At 37.0% G+C, this 19,925-nt stretch overlaps 2 protein-coding genes across 4 annotated transcripts; one reads left to right on the forward strand and one right to left on the reverse strand.

Annotated features, from left to right (window-relative positions):
- Nucleotides 1-153: 153 nt before the first annotated feature.
- Nucleotides 154-8,861, forward strand: stau1 (staufen double-stranded RNA binding protein 1). 3 transcript variants are annotated; one of them, XM_056750905.1, is made up of 16 exons: nucleotides 155-328; nucleotides 1,272-1,323; nucleotides 1,809-2,137; nucleotides 2,273-2,394; nucleotides 2,475-2,655; nucleotides 2,863-3,013; nucleotides 3,144-3,315; nucleotides 3,496-3,591; nucleotides 3,711-3,923; nucleotides 4,806-4,949; nucleotides 5,100-5,246; nucleotides 5,371-5,446; nucleotides 5,565-5,887; nucleotides 5,985-6,107; nucleotides 6,886-6,965; nucleotides 7,270-8,861. In XM_056750905.1, the coding sequence occupies exons 3-16, from the start codon at nucleotides 1,948-1,950 to the stop codon at nucleotides 7,355-7,357; spliced, it is 2,106 nt and encodes a 701-aa protein (XP_056606883.1). In that variant the 5' UTR covers nucleotides 155-328; nucleotides 1,272-1,323; nucleotides 1,809-1,947; the 3' UTR covers nucleotides 7,358-8,861. The 3 variants fall into 3 exon arrangements, with proteins under 3 accessions (XP_056606884.1, XP_056606883.1, XP_056606882.1); XM_056750906.1 differs by lacking the exon at nucleotides 1,272-1,323 and having other exon boundaries at nucleotides 154-328; nucleotides 2,475-2,631; XM_056750904.1 differs by lacking the exon at nucleotides 1,272-1,323.
- Nucleotides 8,862-9,315: 454 nt separating this feature from the next.
- Nucleotides 9,316-14,914, reverse strand: LOC130424918 (sushi, nidogen and EGF-like domain-containing protein 1). Its single transcript, XM_056750907.1, has 13 exons — nucleotides 14,832-14,914; nucleotides 14,506-14,571; nucleotides 13,993-14,070; nucleotides 13,686-13,763; nucleotides 13,336-13,425; nucleotides 13,035-13,112; nucleotides 12,639-12,707; nucleotides 11,845-11,963; nucleotides 11,485-11,742; nucleotides 11,295-11,390; nucleotides 11,069-11,201; nucleotides 10,639-10,715; nucleotides 9,316-9,839 (listed from the first exon to the last, which is right to left on the reverse strand). Exons 8-13 carry the CDS (start codon nucleotides 11,860-11,862, stop codon nucleotides 9,753-9,755), a joined length of 669 nt encoding a protein of 222 aa, XP_056606885.1. The 5' UTR covers nucleotides 11,863-11,963; nucleotides 12,639-12,707; nucleotides 13,035-13,112; nucleotides 13,336-13,425; nucleotides 13,686-13,763; nucleotides 13,993-14,070; nucleotides 14,506-14,571; nucleotides 14,832-14,914; the 3' UTR covers nucleotides 9,316-9,752.
- Nucleotides 14,915-19,925: the final 5,011 nt, after the last annotated feature.

Raw genomic sequence — 19,925 nt, forward strand, 5'->3', positions numbered from 1 at the left:
TGCAGTTTATTTATAAAACCCTATTTATTAAATACTGGATGGAATATCGAAAAGTTCACTTAACGAAGAATGATTCACTAATAAATCTATTTCCATAATGTTAACAACACAAATGAATGGCGTGATGTCATTTCCTGTCAGGGGCGGAACACATCGCGCTATTCTCTTTAGTGTTTGCCGTGTTTATGTTCACACTCTCTACCTCTCTCCCGTATTTTCATGCTAAACCAGTCCAGAACACCCCTAAACCAGGACTAAATCGAACAGACAGTACTCTTTAACGTTTTAACTCATGGAGTAAATTGCAACAGGAGCGAAATAAACCGAGGTGAGGTTTATTCAGGCGGAGTTTGCGAGGATGTGCGAGCTAGTGCTGTGTTAGCTCGAGCCTTTCAAATCGATCGCTAACACATTGTCACGAGAGGTTGTAGCAGTAAAATGCACATATTATATTATCTTTGCACGGATAATTTGCATGTAGCGTGGTTGTTGGAAGTGTGTATAAACGACGGCTTTATGCTTTACTTTGCAGGGGTAACGTTAGGGGGAGTCTAGTTTTTTTTGACAACTAATATTTATTTTTCTGTTCGGATGACTTGTTTGTCTGTGTTTGTTCCATACTGTTAACGTCACGCTTATAATCATTTAAATGCACATGTCAAAGTGCAGACGGTGCATGCTAATGTATAATAATGCAGGGTTTATTATAACATTAGCTGGCATGCACTGATGTTATAGTTTATGCAATAATCAATTGAATCTAATTGACAGTGGCTTGTATTGTTGTACTGATGCATGTTTAAAAGATTCACTTGATTTTTTTAACAACTCCTGTCTTTTGTTCTTGTATTATTGATCAGGTTTACTGGAATGGACAACCTATCAAAGCTTGTTGCCATGTGACTGTAATTTGTACTGTGCTTTACCTTGCTTATTATTTACAGTGTAGTACAGTAATACATTACACTGCAAGGCAGAGCAGTTTTGTTATATTTATATATTACGTTTTACGAACTAGACTAGCAATTAAAAACTACTGTTGAATAAAATTTTCACCATTCAATACGTGTCAGTTTTATAATTGTGATTTGATTGATCCTAAATTTATGTGTATTTTGAACTGTGACACCTATATGAATGTAAAACTGTAGTATCTTAGTTATTTCTCCTAGACATCATTGAGATTTAATGGAGATCAAATGTTCACTTGCTTAGGCCTCCAGGTCCTAGAAAAAAATAAAGAAGTTCTTACACATGTCTCCATTTTTTAGTTTCAGAAGAGATTTCAACAATGTTTCAGCTTTGCTAAGTCTGCAGTCCAATGTAATTGGTTTAATATTTTATTATGAAATATTCCTTATCAAACATACTTAAATCCATATAGTTTTACATCTTCATACTTTTAGTGTATTTTAATAATTATCTCATTTGTTTCTATTTTTGTTTCTCCTAAGAAATTTTTACCGAAACATGTGAAACAATTTGGTACCTCAATGAAATACCTACATTTCCTGAGATATGAAAGAGCAACTTCTAAAGAAAAAACAATTACATCTATATTAACATATTTCGTGTTTTGTGTTTTGTGTAGATCTCATGAAGCTATTTTTTATAATTGATCTCAAAGAAAACCTTTACACTTTTTATTTGGCTGATTATAACATATCCCCAATGAGAGAAACAATTATAAAAAGTAAATTTTGCTTGTCTACTGAATTCAAAGTTTCTATTCCAACATTGTCTAATTTAGCATGTATGAAGATCTGATAACTATTCAAGGTTGTTTGTGTTCTTTTCTGTCTTTGCAGGTAGAACTTTGCAGTCATCTTTCATTCTACAAACTGACACTGTCTCATCCTCTCTCTGTTCACAATAAAATTGTGTTCTCCTGACTGCAAAGTCTATACCTGGTTATTTAATCAACCTGCCTCCTATCAACCAATCAGAATGTCACAGCTTCAGTTTCAAGCACCTGTCAACCCTGCACCCAGTGCTGCCCCATTACAGCTGGCTTCGCCTCAACCCAGGTTCAGTATTCCTTGTGCCAACGCTTCCTTACCTTCAGAGAGTGCCAGTCACCCGCTTAGAAACTCCGCCCTGCCATCTGCCTCAGCCACACCCTTTTGCAACCCTACAGGTGGGTGTTAAAATTTTAAGAATATTTGTAATTATCAACATGCGTTCTTGTAGCACATGTGACAGGTCATGCATTACCAACACCATGGGTTTATGTGCTTCCTTATTGATTAAATATTTAACATTTTTGTTGAAGTCTCTAACATGGCAAACCCTAAAGAGAAGACCCCGATGTGTTTGGTGAATGAGTTAGCCCGTTACAATAAGATCCAACCTGAATACAAGCTACTCAGTGAAACAGGACCAGCCCACTCCAAGGTAAAATTCTACAATATCCTTTCCAATAACCTGCTATATACACAGACTCTTCCCAGTTGCTGATGGTGTCTCTTGGTTAGATCTTCTCAGTGCGGTTAACTCTTGGGGACCAGTACTGGGATGCAGAGGGGACCAGTATAAAAAAAGCCCAGCACTCTGCAGCATCATGTGCTCTCACCCAGACCACCCTGCCAAAACCCAGTCACAGAACCCCCCGGCACCCAGGAAAGACCCCAGGTGGGATCTACAAGGGCTCAGAGTGTACGTCTTGCAACGCGTATTAACTCCTATCTTATTTAAAAGGATAGTTCACACAAAAAGTGAATCCAGATTCCATCTTAATTGTCAAACTTTGTTCTATTTTGGGGTAAACTGTTCCTTTAAGATCCCACTTGAATTAATGTTCTTTGCTTATGAAGGACTGTTTTTGTATTTACTTGCCTTTCATCAGTATTCTTCTCTCTACAGACAGCGTAACCCACACTGTGGAGCTAAATGCACTTTGTATGAAGTTGGGCAAGAAGCCCATCTATAAACCTATAGATGCCTACCAGGGGATGAGACCAGCATTCAATTACAATATCAGAGCACCAGGCCCGTATGCTCGCTCCATGCATCAGTATGAACATTCTCTATTTTTATTTCCATGTGCTTTTGAACAAATTTTGTTTCATAATACTCCGATTAAACTTAATGACTGAACAATGCTTTGCTTCTTGACCTTTGTTATGTGATCTGTTCTCTTGAAGTTATTACTACCCATTTCCCCCGGTGGGGCCAGTACTGTATCATATGGAGCTGTCTGTCGGCGGACAGCAGTTCCACGGCAAGGGCCGCACGAGACAGGCAGCCAAACACGACGCTGCTGCTAAAGCCATCAAATACCTGCAAAAAGAGCCAATACTGCAGCAAATGGCAGAGGTACGAGCTCATATTACAAACATGTTAACGGTGTATGATGTAATTACGGTAAAATAAAGATTTTTCAGAAAGCTACTCATCTAGTAAACAACCAGTGGATTTATCTTCATTTTATTGCTCTTCTAAAAATACAGCAATGTCAGACGTGATCCGAATGATGATTCGCTTTGTTTCTCGTAGATGACAGAGGAACCAGAAGAAGAAAACCTCAACAAATCGGAGATCAGCCAAGTGTTTGAGATTGCTCTGAAACGCAACATGTCTGTGAATTTCGAGGTATGTGATGGACCCAAGATGTTGAGTCATTTCTCAAGAGAAATGAGAGAAAGATTTTTTCCGCTCCGCAATTATATCCTTATGAACAGTATTTCCGGCTCTCTGTCCTCATCGCTTAGGTGCTGAAAGAGGCGGGGCCTCCTCACATGAAAAGCTTTATGGTAAAAGTTATAGTGGGCGAGTTCTCAGGCGAGGGGGATGGCAAGAGCAAGAAAATTGCCAAGAAGCTGGCTGCCATCGCTGTGCTGGAGGAGCTACGCAAACTACCCCAACTTCCTGTCATGGACAAGATGCCGCTACGCATTAAAAAGAAAAGCAAATCCATTATTAAGGTAGAAGATGTGTTTGATGGCTTACATAAAAAAAGTTATTGTTTGGGTGAACTAGCATACTATAGAGGTTCAGTTTACTAAATCTAAAAATAAGTATTGAGGTTGTTGATATGACTATTGATAGGACATAGAAGCATCTAGGTCAAATCTCTGACATTACTAAAATATTCCTTATTATAAGTATAGAACTGATGTCCAAAACCCAGTCATACTAACTCCTTTACGGAAAGGTTCCAAATCTGTCTTTCTTAAGGCCGAGTTCACACTTGACTTCTTTTTTGAAACGGCTAGCATTTGTTTTATATTATAATCCTAAGGATTAAACCCTGTTTTCAAAAAAGTCCTGGCGCTTTTTTAAACGCCAGTGCCGGCGTCCTCCTGCAGCCCAGATTGCTTTTTAGGTTAAAAAAGTTCAACTTTTCTGAAAAAAAACGCCCTACGTCAAGCGAGAAGAATTAAGCTCAAAGAATAAAATGCCGGCCAAAGCACCTGTTGGAGCATTGTATAGTATAAATGAATGTTTCATTTTCACTTTCAATAAATTCTTATTGTATTTCTAGTGAGAAATTAGTATTGTAGTTTTTAAATATGCGATTGGTTATTACAAAGACTTTCTCCGTTTATAATTCAAATAGATTGCCGTTATGCTGCCTATGAAGCCTGTCTCTCTAAGCTGCTTTCGTGCGCAAATGCTATCTCTGAACATTGCTGGCTGCTATTTGTTACCATTGTAACCAAGTGCCATTGTCAACTTTTTCTTGTCAAAAAAAGAAGGGAAGTGTGAACACAGCCGTACTTTGTCTTTAGATCACATTTTTAAATCCACTGATTATCAGATTATAAATTGTTGTGTAATGTGCATTGTCTTGTCTAACTCCTCAGCTTCAGACCAGCCCAGAGTACGGTCAGGGCATGAACCCCATCAGCAGGCTAGCTCAAATCCAACAAGCCAAGAAAGAAAAAGAGCCTGAGTATACATTGGTGACCGAGAGAGGTCTGCCCCGACGCAGAGAGTTTGTCATGCAGGTACTCTACCAGAGATGAGCACTGCCACAGTTTACACTGGGAACATTTTGTGATAACGGCATGCACCTCCTGACATCATTTTCTTGTCCAGCTAGCAACATTTTTTTTTGTATTAAAAATGATCCTGTAAAAGTAATTTGTCTCTCTCAGGTGTCTGTTGCGGGGCAGACTGCTGAGGGAATGGGTCCTAGTAAAAAAGTGGCCAAGCGAAATGCAGCCGAGAAGATGCTGGAGCTTCTTGGGTTCAAAGTGCCTCAGCCACAACCCCCAAAACCGGCACTGAAAACCGAGGAGAAGGTAATAAAACAAAAAAAAACTTTTGCTGTTCTGAGCTTTTTGTTGTAAAATATAGGATATAGTTCATCTCTTTACTCTATTTAGACCACCGCTGTATATAAATGATTTTTTTATCTTTGTAAAGCCACCTGCTAAGAAACCTGGAGATGGACGAAAAGTGACCTTCTTTGAGCCAGGTTCTGTGGAGAAGGCAAGCCTTGGTAGGTGATTTTTCAAAACTGCACAATAGGAATTGCATAATAATTATACAGATTATCACTCAGTTTTGTTATTTTAAGGCATTTTCTTCACTGTATTCACTTTTTCATTTCTATGTAGTCAACAAGGAGGAAGATTTCCGAATGCCCTTCCTCAGCCATCAGCAGCTCCCTGCCGGAATTTTACCCATGGTTCCCGAGGTGGCACAGGCAGTGGGTGCCAACCAGGGACCCCACGCCAAAGACTACGGTCGTCCAGTAGTTCCTAACCCAGCCAAAGCCACAGTAACAGCCATGATTGCCAACGAGCTCCTGTACGCTGGCACATCCCCGACTGCAGAGAGTATACTGAAGACCAACAACAGCTTGGCACACAGACCCCATGGGCCTCTTACCAGACCATCCGAACAGCTCGGCTACTTGGCTAACGTACAGGGCTTACATGTATGTGATGTAATAATGAACACACTCACGTTCCATACATAATTATAAAATCAGAAGTTTGCAGTCGCCCTGAATCTTAATTCTTAATCTGCCACAGGTTGAATACAAAGACTTCCCAAAAAATAACAAGAACGAGTTTGTGTCACTGATAAACTGCTCCTCTCAGCCTGCTCTGATCAGCCATGGCATCGGCAAAGAAGTGGAGTCCTGCCACGACATGGTAAGCGTTACTCAAACCTCAACTTGTTCAAAACAGTACTTTCATATTTATAGTATAGTACTTAATACTTACTAATCATGTACATGTATAGCCGCTGAAAAATTCCACATTTTCATTTAATCATCATTTCTATACTTATTGTGGCAATTCCAGTTCAGTGTCTGTTGAAAACATTTTTTATAATATTTTTGAGGATTTTTGACTTTTATTAATTAGAAGATAATTAAGAGAGACAAAAAAGTGATCGAGAAAGGATGCCAAGCCTGAGCTTGAACTCGGACCAAATGTCTGGAGCAATGTTCACGTCTGTTGAATTTTAACAAAATCAAACCTCAGGAGTGACAAAGTCATCCAACAGCAATGTGAAAGACTGACAGCATGACAAGACTATGAAAAAATGAAAATGAAAAAAGTGAATATGAACTTGTTTTCTTTGCAATATTTGAGGTCTGAATATACACGGGCATCTTTTCTGTTATTTTGACATGTTTCTCCAGTTTTCATTTTCTGCAAATGAATGCAAATAGAAAAACTATTTTTATCTGAAATTTGGGAGAATGCTGTTAGTAGTTCACAGAATAAAACAAAAAGGATCACTTCACCTAAACACAAGTCTACAAATAGTACATTTTAAATAGAGAAAAAACTGATTTTGAATCGTCTCTTAATTTTTTGCCACAGCTGTAGGTTATAAATATGACACTTAAAAGTTAAATATACAACCATGTCAAAAAACATTTTTCTTTTTTTTTACTGAACTGTTCTTCTCTTTGAACAGGCTGCTCTGAACATCCTTAAGCTTCTGTCTGAGCTCGACCAACAGTTGAGTGATCGCACAGCTAATGGACAGATATCAGGGTCAGTATCGCGTAGCAACGGCCCAAGTCACATCATGGGTTGCAAATGACATTTCATGCTGGCTTTACACACAGTTATTTGCATTCATGCATTTGGCAGACGCTTTTATCCAAAGCGACTTACATGGCTTTGTATTATATATTTATTTGTTTCTGACTATGTGCAATCCCCTGGGATCGAACCCATGACCTAGGCATTTCTAGTGACATGCTCTAATCACTGAGTCACAGTTATTACAGTTATTATCCCAAAACAGCATTTTAATATTTTTTCAATATTTATTTTGATTGTTTCCCCTCTGTAGGTGCAGCAAACAAGACATAGAGGCCGACCCGTTACTGAAACCGGCTAACTCAAGCACCATCGGAAAGACTCTAGACGGCACAGTCTAAAATCCAACGATTCATCTGATTGGTCGCTTTGTCTGCGAAACACTAGAGAAAAGTCAGAAGCAGAGTTACGATTGGCTGCTCACAAAAGCCTAAATCGTATTAAATGTTCTAACTCAAATCTAAATCAAAGTGAAAATACTCTAAACAAAACGTTTAGAGGTTTGATGTTGTTTCATTGTACAAATTGGTTTCTTTTAATCGCTAAGGGTTTTGAAAAAGTTCTAGGTTTTCATCATATCCGGTGAAGTGGCGGTTTCGTTTTCGTTGTTGAATTGTTAAATGATACTCGTGACGCTTTTCTTGAGTCGACAGACTTTTCTTTGTTGTTGAGGAAGTCATATTTTCAGTGTCATAACTTTTTCTTTTATGCTTCTCCTAATATTATTATTATAATTATTATTTTAAATGTTGTATTATAGGAACCCAGTGAGTTGGGTTGTTGTTAGCGCTGTTGTGAAGTGCAGTATAAACCCCACTGAAGGATATGATGAAGCTATCAAACACGTCTCTGCTGTGGTGGTTTTTCTCCAGTGCTTTTTAAGTTAGTATAGCGGCCATAACACAAAACAAAAACGACTTGTGACTTTAGTGTAGAGCGTGTGGTGGCGTTAAGCGTCATCTGTGCGTGCGTGACAGAAAGAGGTTATGAATGTACGTTTCAAGCACGATAATCTACAGTCTTGTCAGTTAAACTCATGTTTCCTTCTCTCAGTGTTGACCCCGCCCACTCTGCAAGTTACATCTTTTTCCTCATGGAGTACGAGTAAAATGATGTGCCTATTACACAACAAAAACTTGTCTGTGTTTTGGGGTGATGGTTAAAATGGTGTTAAATTTGCAAAGAACAGCAAAGAAAAGATAATGACAAGTAATCTTTTCCAAATGCCATGAGTCATGTAGTGCCATAAAGGAGCATACCGTGGCGTTGGGATGATGAGGTTGTCACGGTTGGTGACAATGCTTGTTCTGCAATGAATGTACACTAGAAGCTGATCTATGAGAATAACATTCATTGCCTGCTGTACACAGTAGGGATGCACGGTAAATTATCGGCCACATCGGTATCGGCCGTTAAATGTTAATTCTTTATGTTATCTGTATCGGCCGATACCGATATGGCCGATAATTTATCGTGCATCCCTACTGTATACAGCAGTATATCAAATTTAGGCCAAAATAATTTAGCCGATAAATCATAAATCATTTCCTCTGGTTAAACTTCTTCAGCTGCACACTGCTCACAGTTAAAACAAAGTACAGTGCTGTCTTTTTGTCGTGATCATTTACTTAATGCTATTAGCAAAACATTGTTGATGTAGGCAGTATGTAGATATTTATGAATGTGTAAATTATAGGAACAAAAGCATATTCTTTGAATCAGACGGCTGTCTGAATGCTATCGGTCTTGAGACCGGTTAGACATGTGGCTATTAACAAATTTTTTCTGGGTTGCTCTGGAAGAACATCTATAATTTGTTTATTAAATAAAAACTATATCAGAAAAGTTTGAAGGTTAAAGAATGGTTAACTAGTGTAAAGTAGGGTTGATACATGACTTTCAGGGGGGAAAAGAGAACTAATGGTTATCTTGTTTTCTGCAGTGAATTTCATATTAATATTTAGATACTGTATATCGGCCAATATATCGGTTATCGGCTTCCAGTGTTAAAGAACTATCTGTTATCGAGCCAAAATTCACATATCGGTGCATCTCTAGTAGCCTACACAGTTCAGGGGCTCTAGTGAGAGAAGTGCCAGTTCAACCTTCTCCCTGTAGGGGGAGACAAAAAGCAATAGTCAACTGCAGTATCTCTGCTGTTTGAGGTTTCTTGGGGATTGCTGAGGTAAAGCATAGACTTAAATCCAGATAATTGTGAACAGTGGAAAGCAGATGCAGATTTTGAGTCCAGAAGTATCAAAACATCAAGGAAAGTGCATTGAAAAACTGAAGAACTCTGTTAAAATATTTCAGCAATTTAATTTCAACAAAAAAGATCAGGCAGGGGTTTCCTAGATTTTGTTAAATTTAACCAGCACTTCATTGTTAGCTGTTAGGTACTTTCCAAGAAGACATAGACCAACATTTTAACATTATCCTTCTTCAATTTACATGCTATAATTAGTAAGGGCGACTAAAAGATAAATGTGCAAGAAAAATCAGTTTTCACTTAAGTTCTACTGAACCTTTAGCTCTAAATGTATCTGAAGTTTAAAGACAGGTCTACATTTTGTAATTGAGAAATTAAATACATTTGATAACAAAAAAAGGGGAGGAATTGTTTTTAAGTGGAAAGACGTTTTTGTTAAAAAAATAGTATTGGAATTTTGGAAAAAACTATCGATAAATCAATAAGATAAAAATACAGTTGTCCTGTTAAACTGGTTTTAACGCAGATCATTTTATAGAATTTATCTTCTTGACGCTCCGTACCGTCAGCTTCACATCGCTTGTCAGATTGCGTCTTACCAGCTCGTACTTTAGCTGAAACAAAGATGTATAGACAGTTTAACATTTCTTGCATTTTACATTTGCAAGGCTGTTTATTGCCAGTATAATAAACATTGAGGGCGGTTTCCTGGATAGGAATTAAAGGGGTCATATGACATGGCTAAAACAAATATTATCGTTTGTTTTAGATGTAATGCATGTATACACGATTAAAGGTTAAAAAACGCTTCATTTTCCACATATCGTACATGTTTGTATCTCATCTTTGCCCTGCCTCTGTGAAACGCAGATTTTAAACAAAGCCGATCGCTCTGAAAAGCATGTGCTATCATTGTCCAGTTAACCATGGGGTAGTGATTGGTCAAATACTGCAAGCGAGTGATGGAAATGTAACGCCTCTTACCATATTTGCGTGGGAACATCGTGTTCTGAAAGGTACCACGTTCCTTCTGTATACATTTGAGCGGTCTTAGTCAAACGATAGATTTTTGGGGGTGTGGATACACGTTGCGTTTCAGGCAGTTCTGGGTGAGCATTCGCTTTTAGATAGAATGCATCTTTTATTTGCAATTTTACGTGTCTAAGACATGCATGGGCAATTTATAACATAATGAAAACACAGAAAAAACGTGTCCGCATCATATGACCCCTATGAATTCATATGAAAACAACTTGCATATCTTAAAATACATCAGTGCCATTGTGTTGTCTCAAAATGTTTTTTTTGTAATACATGTTTGTAAAAAAAAAAAAATCACTTAGGCCTAGTCCTGGTTTAAGACAACCCCTATCCAGGAAACCACCACGAATAGTCACAGTTATTGTGTCTTACTTTCTCCAAAAGAAACGTTACGTTTTCACTCAGGTTCAAATATGAGCTGACTCTCATTTGAAGTCCAATCACAGTATCTAATAAAAAGATGCACACACAAAAACTATAATAAAACAACTAAAATATGCATATTGATGATTATATATAGAATATGCCATTGTATGTTTGTATTTTTATAAAAATCAAATTTATATGATTGTAGAGCCTGACAGACAACATTATAGCTCTTCCCTCAGTTTTAATCACACAAGGACACAATACCAATGTCCTTTGACGATGATTTGATAACAATTCTTCCAACATTTACAATTACAATGTTTCATGAATCACAAATGTACCTACCATTTCTTTTGATTGTTTTGAAACAATTTATCATTATATTTCAAAATTAGCTTAAGACACAAATACATAAATTTGATGACACACCCACCTTGGTTCGCAGAGAAAGCCCAACGTCCTGGAACGTTAACATTACTTGTTGTTTTGAGATTGGGGATGAGGTTGCCATGGTTTGACCCAGGTATGACAAAGTAATGCGTGGAGCCTACTGTGTCATAACCGGCCTATTAAAATAACAACAACAAATATTATACATACTGAACCGATAAAGATGGAATATTTATTTTCTTTGCTACTGAAGCAGAAGTTTCTTTTACCTCCACTGGAAAGTCTATTTCACTAATGTCACCATAGTTCATCAAAATAAAGGAGAAATTATCGTCCGAAATTAAAACCACTTGAAACTGGATTGCCTAAAAAAGATTTAAAACATTGATTGTCACAGATACAAAACAGAGTATCGGCTATAAAAAAAAAACTAACTGAGGCGGAGTGACTTAAAAATACATTTTTATTCTTAACAAAGTCCCAAGTTGCTACAAAGGCCCAAGAGGCATTGAAGCCTCGACCCGGGTAATAACGTCTTATGTCTTCAGTAGCACGTGTGAGCACATATCCAGTTGTGTACTCCTGATAGTAGTATACACCATCATGGAGATCAGTCCATAGAGGAGCGATCAAATCTTCATTTCTGTAAGATGGAAACGTAACAGGGTCCATCTCTGGTATCTCTCGGCTGAATGACAGAAGTCCGTTATTGTTAACCTGTATTCGGATAAATCAATCAAATCAACAACAAAATATTAAAGTTTATCACGGCATTGTTTGTATACATGAAGAATGCAAATAATAGAATTGAATTCTCACATAGGTCCGGTTATACATGCGCCCAAAAAATCCAAATGGTCTAGATAGGTTAACTGGAGCAGAGGTTTCGTTAGCAATAACAACGTCTCCTGCTTTCAAACCAAATGGATAGAAGATCTCTGGTGTTGCAGAAAAACACAAATATACAAAAACTTTGATTGGGATTATTTTGTTTAACGGTATTAATAGTATTTGTTTACTTGTGAGGACCTTATATTTACGAGGCCACTGTACAATGCCTGTAAAATACTAACACTCTTTTGTGAAGCAAAAGAAAAATATAATTTCCAGCAGGTACTGACTTGGGGCAAGTAGGCTATCTGACATTCATTTAATTACAATTCATATAATTATTACAATTCATTATGAATTATAAATTTGGCCACCTTTTTGTTTGATTATTTAGATTCTGTTTTTCAAAAATTTGCTGAAGACACAAATCTAGCAGTAGGAATAATTTACAGAGAAATACAAACTGTTTTGTTCTCTGTTAAGGTCTGTTTGTGGGAAATTCTATAAAATACCAGTAGTTGAGATTTTACCACTTGTGGTATTAATGACTGATGTCACTACCCTGCTTGTCAGTGTGGTGGAAAGAAAACACATTCACAGCGATTTGCAGAATTTCAGAGACATGTATTTAAAAGACCTAATTAAATACAATAAACTATTTCATATTTTAATGCCGATACTCTGAAAAGGCCACTTTGAAGGTTCATCACTTGTAGACTGTATAAAACCAGTTTAGTCTGTTTTACTGTTTATTTTATGATTGTATGTATTATAAAACATACCAGAAACAGAAGTGGCGGTTGTAGCACTAATGCCTGATGTCACTGTACTGCTTGTTGGTGTGGTGGTTGCTGGAAGAATGAAATTATACGAACACCATTGCAGAAAGCTTTTCAATATGTGTTCAAAGTATTTGAAATGAATTCAGTTGAGATTTATATTATTACAATGCATTGTGAACTACAGGTACTTTTGGCCACCCTTTTATGAGATCAAATCATAATTATTTTCTTAAATATGCTGAAGAAACAAAAGTAGCAGTGGGAAAAATTTACAGAGAAATACGACTTTGATGCATAATTAAGGACCTTGCTGTAAAAACCTCTAGTTTTACTGTTTTACTGTATAAAGACAGCTTATACTGTTCATGTTATGATTGTGGGTATTATGTAACATACCAGAAACAATAGTGGATGTTGTACCAGTTGTAGCACCACTGCCTGATGTCACTGCACTGCTTGTTGGCGTGACGGCTGCTGAAAGAATAAATATGCACAGTGATGTTAAAATACTTATTTAAAATACAACATTTTTTTTTAAATTCCAATCTTCATAAATGGCCACATTGAAGGTTTTATCACCTGCCAGGACCTCATGTCACTGTCATTTTTGTTTTATTCTGCATAAAAACTATTCTGGTCGCTTCAGACAGCTTGAATCTCTTTCCCAAAGTCTGATTCTAGGTATTATATAACATACCAGATACAGTAGTGGAGGTTATACCAGTTGTAGATGAAATCCCTGACGTCACTGCACTGCTTGTTGGTGTGATAGTTGGTGTGGTGGTTGCTAAAAAAAATGCACATTGATGTTAAAATATTTCATTACAATACAAGATCCTATTTACATTTTTGAATTATAATCTTCCTAAATGGCCACATTGAAGGTTTTGTCACATGGAGGAACCAAGACCTGATGTTACTGTCATTTTTTTTTATTGCACACAAAAACTATTCCTGTCGCTTCAGACAGTTTGAATCACTGTAGTCACATGGACTATTTTGCCAATATCTTTCCTAAAGTCTGATTGTGAGTATAATACAACATACCAGAAACAGTAGTGGAGGTTGTTCCAGTTGTAGCACCACTGCCTGATGTCACTGCACTGCTTGTTGGTGTGACGGCTGCTGAAAGAATAAATATGCACAATGATGTTAAAATACTTTTCTAAAAAACAAGATCCTATTTTATTTTTAAAATCCAATCTTCATAAATGGCCACATTGAAGTTTTTATCACCTGCCAGGACCTCATGTCACTGTCATTTTTGTTTTATTGTGCATAAAAACTATTCTGGTCACTTCAGACAGCTTGAAACTCTTTCCTAAAGTCTGATTGTAGGGATTATATAACATACCAGTAACAGTAGTGGAGGTTATACTAGTTGTAGATGCAATCCCTGACGTCACTGCACTGCTTGTTGGTGTTGTGGTTGCTGAAAAAAAAATATCTTATTAAAATACAAAATCCTATTTAATTTTTACATTTACATTAAGTCATTTGGCAGACGCTTTTATCCAAAGCGACTTACAGTGCACTTATTACATGGACAATCCCCTGGAGCAGCATGGAGTATAGTGTCTTGCTCAAGGACATACTGGTGGTGGCTGCTGGGATCAAACCAGCAACCTTTTGATTTACCAGTTCCGTGGTTTAACCCACTAGACCACCTTCTCCACTAATTTTTTATTATAATCTTCATAAATGGCCACATTGAAGGTTTTATCACCTGCCAGGACTTCATGTCACTGTCATTTTTTTTTATTGTGCATAAAAACTATTCTGGTCGCTTCAGACAGCTTGAATCTCTTTCCTAAAGTCTGATTCTAGGTATTATATAAACTTCCAGAAACAGTAGTGGAGGTCATACCAGTTGTAGATGAAATCCCTGACGTCACTGGACTGCTTGTTGGTGTGATAGTTGGTGTGGTGGTTGCTAAAAAAAATGCACATTGATGTTAAAATATTTCATTACAATACAAGATCCTATTTAAATTTTTTAATTATAATCTTCCTAAATGGCCACATTGAATGTTTTGTCACATGGAGGAACCAAGAACTGATGTCACTGTCATTTTTTTTTATTGCACACAAAAACTATTCCTGTCGTTTCAGAAAGTTTGAATCACTGTAGTCACATGGACTATTTTGCCAATATCTTTCCTAAAGTCTGATTGTGAGTATAATACAACATACCAGAAACAGTAGTGGAGGTTGTTCCAGTTGTAGCACCACTGCCTGATGTCACTGCACTGCTTGTTGGTGTGACGGCTGCTGAAAGAATAAATATGCACAATGATGTTAAAATACTTTTCTAAAAAACAAGATCCTGATTTTATTTTAAAAATCCAATCTTCATAATTGGCCACATTGAAGGTTTTATCACCTGCCAGGACCTCATGTCACTGTCATTTTTGTTTTATTGTGCATAAAAACTATTCTGGTCGCTTTAGACAGCTTGAAACTCTTTCCTAAAGTCTGATTGTAGGTATTATATAAACTTCCAGAAACAGTAGTGGAGGTTATACCAGTTGTAGATGCAATCCCTGATGTCACTGCACTGCTTGTTGGTGTTGTGGTTGCTGAAAAAAAATATGCACAGTGATGTTAAAATACAAGGTCCTATTTTATTTTTTAATTCCAATCTTCTTAAATGGCCACATTGAAGGTTTTATCACCTGCCAGGACCTCATGTCACTGTTATTTTTGTTTTATTCTGCATAATGATTATTCTGGTCGCTTCAGACAGGTTGAACCACTGTAGTCACATGGACTATTTTGCCAATATCTTTCCTAAAGTCTGATTGTGAATATAATATAACATACCAGTAACAGTAGTGGAGGTTATACCAGTTGTAGATGCAATCCCTGATGTCACTGCACTGCTTGTTGATGTTGTGGTTGCTGAAAAAAAATATCTTATTAAAATACAAAATCCTATTTACTTTTTACATTAACATTTACATTAAGTCATTTGGCAGACGCTTTTATCCAAAGCGACTTACAGTGCACTTATTACAGGGACAATCCCCTGGAGCAGCATGGAGTATAGTGTCTTGCTCAAGGACATACTGGTGGTGGCTGCTGGGATCGAACCAGCAACCTTTTGATTTACCAGTTCCGTGGTTTAACCCACTAGACCACCTTCTCCACTAATTTTTTATTATAATCTTCACAAATGGCCACATTGAAGGTTTTGTCGCCTGGGGACCCAAGACCTGATGTCACTGTCATTTTTGTTTTATAGCACACAAAAACTGTTCTGGTCGCTTCAGACAGTTTGAATCACTGTAGTCACATGGAATATTTTTCCAAAATCTTTAATAAAGTCTGATTGTGAGTATAATACAACATACCAGAAACAGTAGTGGAGGTTGTTCCAGTTGTAGCACCACTGCCTGATGTCACTGCACTGCTTGTTGGTGTGACGGCTGCTGAAAGAATAAATATGCACAGTTGTGTTAAAATACAAGATTTTATTTTTTAATTCCAATCTTCTTAAATGGCCACATTGAAGGTTTTGTCACCTTCCAAGAACTGATGTCACTGTCATTTTTTTTTATTGCACACAAAAACTATTCCTGTCGCTTCAGACAGGTTTAACCAATGTAGTCACATGGACTATTTTGCCAAAATCTTTCCTAAAGTCTGATTGTGAGTATAATACAACATACCAGAAACAGTAGTGGAGGTTGTTCCAGTTGTAGCACCACTGCCTGATGTCACTGCACTGCTTGTTGGTGTGACGGCTGCTGATAGAATAAATATGCACAGTTGTGTTTAAATACAAGATTTTATTTTTAATCCCAATCTTCCTAAATGGCCACATTGAAGGTTTTATCACCTGCCAGGACTTCATGTCACTGTCATTTTTTTTTATTGTGCATAAAAACTATTCTGGTCGCTTCAGACAGCTTGAATCTCTTTCCTAAAGTCTGATTCTAGGTATTATATAAACTTCCAGAAACAGTAGTGGAGGTTATACCAGTTGTAGATGCAATCCCTGATGTCACTGCATTGCTTGTTGGTGTGGTGGTTGCTAAAAAAAATGCACATTGATGTTAAAATATTTCATTACAATACAAGATCCTATTTACATTTTTGAATTATAATCTTCCTAAATGGCCACATTGAAGGTTTTGTCACATGGAGGAACCAAGACCTGATGTTACTGTCATTTTTTTTTATTGCACACAAAAACTATTCCTGTCACTTCAGAAAGTTTGAATCACTGTAGTCACATGGACTATTTTGCCAATATCTTTCCTAAAGTCTGATTGTGAGTATAATATAACATACCAGAAACAGTAGTGGAGGTTGTTCCAGTTGTAGCACCACTGCCTGATGTCACTGCACTGCTTGTTGGTGTGACGGCTGCTGAAAGAATAAATATGCACAATGATGTTAAAATACTTTTCTAAAAAACAAGATCCTATTTTATTTTTAAAATCCAATCTTCATAAATGGCCACATTGAAGTTTTTATCACCTGCCAGGACCTCAGGTCACAGTCATTTTTGTTTTATTGTGCATAAAAACTATTCTGGTCACTTCAGACAGCTTGAAACTCTTTCCTAAAGTCTGATTGTAGGGATTATATAACATACCAGTAACAGTAGTGGAGGTTATACTAGTTGTAGATGCAATCCCTGATGTCACTGCACTGCTTGTTGGTGTTGTGGTTGCTGAAAAAAAAATATCTTATTAAAATACAAAATCCTATTTAATTTTTACATTTACATTAAGTCATTTGGCAGACGCTTTTATCCAAAGCGACTTACAGTGCACTTATTACAGGGACAATCCCCTGGAGCAGCATGGAGTATAGTGTCTTGCTCAAGGACATACTGGTGGTGGCTGCTGGGATCGAACCAGCAACCTTTTGATTTACCAGTTCCGTGGTTTAACCCACTAGACCACCTTCTCCACTAATTTTTTATTATAATCTTCATAAATGGCCACATTGAAGGTTTTATCACCTGCCAGGACTTCATGTCACTGTCATTTTTTTTTATTGTGCATAAAAACTATTCTGGTCGCTTCAGACAGCTTGAATCTCTTTCCTAAAGTCTGATTCTAGGTATTATATAAACTTCCAGAAACAGTAGTGGAGGTCATACCAGTTGTAGATGAAATCCCTGACGTCACTGGACTGCTTGTTGGTGTGATAGTTGGTGTGGTGGTTGCTAAAAAAAATGCACATTGATGTTAAAATATTTCATTACAATACAAGATCCTATTTAAATTTTTTAATTATAATCTTCCTAAATGGCCACATTGAATGTTTTGTCACATGGAGGAACCAAGAACTGATGTCACTGTCATTTTTTTTTATTGCACACAAAAACTATTCCTGTCGTTTCAGAAAGTTTGAATCACTGTAGTCACATGGACTATTTTGCCAATATCTTTCCTAAAGTCTGATTGTGAGTATAATATAACATACCAGAAACAGTAGTGGAGGTTGTTCCAGTTGTAGCACCACTGCCTGATGTCACTGCACTGCTTGTTGGTGTGACGGCTGCTGAAAGAATAAATATGCACAATGATGTTAAAATACTTTTCTAAAAAACAAGATCCTGATTTTATTTTAAAAATCCAATCTTCATAAATGGCCACATTGAAGGTTTTATCACCTGCCAGGACTTCATGTCACTGTCATTTTTTTTTATTGTGCATAAAAACTATTCTGGTCGCTTCAGACAGCTTGAATCTCTTTCCTAAAGTCTGATTCTAGGTATTATATAAACTTCCAGAAACAGTAGTGGAGGTTATACCAGTTGTAGATGCAATCGCTGATGTCACTGCACTGCTTGTTGGTGTGGTGGTTGCTAAAAAAAATGCACATTGATGTTAAAATATTTCATTACAATACAAGATCCTATTTACATTTTTTAATTATAATCTTCCTAAATGGCCACATTGAAGGTTTTGTCACATGGAGGAACCAAGAACTGATGTCACTGTCATTTTTTTTTATTGCACACAAAAACTATTCCTGTCGTTTCAGAAAGTTTGAATCACTGTAGTCACATGGACTATTTTGCCAATATCTTTCCTAAAGTCTGATTGTGAGTATAATATAACATACCAGAAACAGTAGTGGAGGTTGTTCCAGTTGTAGCACCACTGCCTGATGTCACTGCACTGCTTGTTGGTGTGACGGCTGCTGAAAGAATAAATATGCACAATGATGTTAAAATACTTTTCTAAAAAACAAGATCCTGATTTTATTTTAAAAATCCAATCTTCATAATTGGCCACATTGAAGGTTTTATCACCTGCCAGGACCTCATGTCACTGTCATTTTTGTTTTATTGTGCATAAAAACTATTCTGGTCGCTTTAGACAGCTTGAAACTCTTTCCTAAAGTCTGATTGTAGGTATTATATAAACTTCCAGAAACAGTAGTGGAGGTTATACCAGTTGTAGATGCAATCCCTGATGTCACTGCACTGCTTGTTGGTGTTGTGGTTGCTGAAAAAAAATATGCACAGTGATGTTAAAATACAAGGTCCTATTTTATTTTTTAATTCCAATCTTCTTAAATGGCCACATTGAAGGTTTTATCACCTGCCAGGACCTCATGTCACTGTTATTTTTGTTTTATTCTGCATAATGATTATTCTGGTCGCTTCAGACAGGTTGAACCACTGTAGTCACATGGACTATTTTGCCAATATCTTTCCTAAAGTCTGATTGTGAATATAATATAACATACCAGTAACAGTAGTGGAGGTTATACCAGTTGTAGATGCAATCCCTGATGTCACTGCACTGCTTGTTGATGTTGTGGTTGCTGAAAAAAAAATATCTTATTAAAATACAAAATCCTATTTACTTTTTACATTAACATTTACATTAAGTCATTTGGCAGACGCTTTTATCCAAAGCGACTTACAGTGCACTTATTACAGGGACAATCCCCCTGGAGCAGCATGGAGTATAGTGTCTTGCTCAAGGACATACTGGTGGTGGCTGCTGGGATCGAACCAGCAACCTTTTGATTTACCAGTTCCGTGGTTTAACCCACTAGACCACCTTCTCCACTAATTTTTTAATTATAATCTTCACAAATGGCCACATTGAAGGTTTTGTCGCCTGGGGACCCAAGACCTGATGTCACTGTCATTTTTGTTTTATTGCACACAAAAACTGTTCTGGTCGCTTCAGACAGTTTGAATCACTGTAGTCACATGGAATATTTTTCCAAAATCTTTAATAAAGTCTGATTGTGAGTATAATACAACATACCAGAAACAGTAGTGGAGGTTGTTCCAGTTGTAGCACC

This window comes from Triplophysa dalaica, chromosome 6, assembly GCF_015846415.1.
Source record: "Triplophysa dalaica isolate WHDGS20190420 chromosome 6, ASM1584641v1, whole genome shotgun sequence".
NCBI classification, from domain to species: Eukaryota; Metazoa; Chordata; class Actinopteri; order Cypriniformes; family Nemacheilidae; genus Triplophysa; species Triplophysa dalaica.

Bases quoted from the DNA above. Each gene is read 5' to 3' on its own strand.
- stau1 (XM_056750905.1), top strand. From the start codon at position 1,948: ATGTCACAGCTTCAGTTTCAAGCACCTGTCAACCCTGCACCCAGTGCT. The intron at 2,395-2,474 runs GTAAAATTCTAC...TCTCTTGGTTAG, and splicing joins CAGGACCAGCCCACTCCAAG to ATCTTCTCAGTGCGGTTAAC. The intron at 4,950-5,099 runs GTACTCTACCAG...TGTCTCTCTCAG, and splicing joins GCAGAGAGTTTGTCATGCAG to GTGTCTGTTGCGGGGCAGAC.
- LOC130424918 (XM_056750907.1), bottom strand. The intron at 11,202-11,294 runs GTAAAAGAAACT...TTATTTTAATAG, and splicing joins AAATAGACTTTCCAGTGGAG to GCCGGTTATGACACAGTAGG. The intron at 9,840-10,638 runs GTAAGACACAAT...TCTTTGTTTCAG, and splicing joins TAACGTTTCTTTTGGAGAAA to CTAAAGTACGAGCTGGTAAG.